Below are 1,898 nucleotides of genomic sequence, written 5' to 3' on the forward strand. Positions count from 1 at the left end.
AGGCATCGCTGCTCCCCGGGTACTGGAGCATCAGCAGGGCACAAGCCTTGGAAAAAGCCTCATGAGCAAGTGTCCCCCTGAGGTGGACATCGGGTGCCGGGAGCAAGAACCACCACGCCGGGGTGGTTCAGTCTTGTGGGGCAAGAATTACCCCAGGCAAAGCCTCCCCGTCACACCTCGGGGGTGAGGGAGCTTGACCACAGCACGTCTGGGGGCACAGGGATGGACCTCATCCCCTAAACTCCCGAAATGGGGATCCCCCAGAGACCTGCCCTGCAGAAACTGCAACAGAAACCAAAGCTATCATCAAGATAACACTAACAAACCTAGAAATACAATAAATGGACAAACCCAACCCAAAATAAAAAAAGGCCGGAGGAAAACCGAAGTCTCCTGGCAGGGACAGACCAAACTGACAAGTCAGAGTTTTTCCCCGGGCTGCACCAGCTCCCCCAGCCTCTCGGGGAGCGCGGCGTGCCAGGGCTGCCTGCAAGGGGCTGCCTTCTGCAGCGGGCACCAGGAGAGGAAGGGCCGGCGGGGCAGCTGGCATCGCGCGGATGGGAAGCCAGGCCCCGGCAGGCAACACTTATGAGCTGGGCAGAGCCTTCCTCCTGGAGGATCAAAGTTTCTCTGGAAAAAATGGAACTAAAACTATCCAGAGCAATCTGTTCCTCCAGGAGATAAGGAGGAGTGGGCACCCACACGGGAAATGGGGAGCAACTTGGAAGTCTGGGTGTCTCAGCTCCTGCCTCGGTCACGGGAGGGAGCGGGGTTTGTCCTGGCAGTGCCGGTGTCACAGACAGAGGCCCGAACGCGGCTGCCTGTACTCGGATGGGACAAAGCCCTGCTGTCCACGCCCCGTGTGATCCTTTAGCCCGCACCCGCTGCCCACGGTGCACTGCAACAACTGGGAGGAGAAGCTCAGAGCCGAAGGGAAAAAGTCTCCTTTACCTCTGTGAAGGACTGTGTGCCCTGCACGTCTCCAGGAAGGCCACAGCCACTCACCAGCTGTCTGAGTGGCTCTGTCGGACAGCTTTCCAGTCAATGCAGCAGAAAGGAGCTCGGCGTGGCTGTGCCAGGGGTTGTATGTGCATCTCCACGGCCTGGAAAGAAGTCAGAAACAGGAGAGAAACCTATCACAATTCCGGCCCTTCAAAGAGAGAGGAAACTCAGTCACGTAATTGAGGGACAGCCAGTTAGTCCTGGAGGGTGCGAGTGCTTTAATTCCAGCTGTGCACACAAGGCTTTAGTATTCCGTGTAGCTTAGACCAGGGTGTTTCTCCCTGGCTCAGCCCCAGAGTCCAGCTGGAAGCAGGAAGCACGGCCACGTTAGCAAGCACCTGCCACATCCCTGCCACGGGGAACAAGGGCTGGGCCTGGGCACCAGACGGAGCATCGGCCTCCTCACCGCTCACCGCAGGGCACTACAAAGCGGAAATCCACCCTTCTGCTGACAGCTGCGGCTGTGGAGCAGTTTGGGCTGATGGATATGGTGCTTAGGGATGTGATGAACCTGTTGGCAAAAAGCTGCCGCTGATGTGAAAAAGCCTGAATCACGGTGACCTGAAACCGGGATGATTCTACAGTCTTGCCAAGGTGGTATGTTGCACCCAGCCACAGGAAACCTGTTTCTCTGAGCATCCTCTGGGACAGGCAGTCCCTATAATCTCTGGCAATCAGAAAGCACAGGCTGGGAAGGAGCTGCCAGGGCCCTGTGGCCGTGCGTGGTGTCTGTGTTTCCCCCTCTCCCGGCGTGCCGGAGAGCTGAAAAGCATCTGCTGGCCGGGCGTGACGGGAGCTGTCAGCCAGGTCTGCACCAGCTCCCCCAGGCTCTGCAAACACAGAGGTGCCTGCGACCGAGAGCTCCCTGACTGACGCGAGCCTGAGCTTTATTCCAG

General features: G+C 58.3%; 1 protein-coding gene across 1 annotated transcript in view; it reads right to left on the reverse strand.

The window, feature by feature from the left end:
* LOC108444805 overlaps positions 1–1,889 on the reverse strand; it is a 5,879-nt gene extending 3,990 nt beyond the window's left edge. Inside the window, exons 1-2 of the mRNA XM_017726666.1 lie at positions 1,409–1,889; positions 952–1,103 (exon numbers count right to left, since the gene is read on the reverse strand). Of these exons, the coding sequence (XP_017582155.1) occupies positions 952–1,103; positions 1,409–1,641 (385 nt within the window). The 5' untranslated portion in view covers positions 1,642–1,889. The remainder of the gene's footprint in view (positions 1–951; positions 1,104–1,408) is intronic.
* Between the last annotated feature and the right edge of the window lie 9 nt (positions 1,890–1,898).

The sequence above is a fragment of the Corvus brachyrhynchos genome, unplaced genomic scaffold, assembly GCF_000691975.1.
Source record: "Corvus brachyrhynchos isolate BGI_N302 unplaced genomic scaffold, ASM69197v1 scaffold352, whole genome shotgun sequence".
Taxonomy (NCBI): Eukaryota; Metazoa; Chordata; class Aves; order Passeriformes; family Corvidae; genus Corvus; species Corvus brachyrhynchos.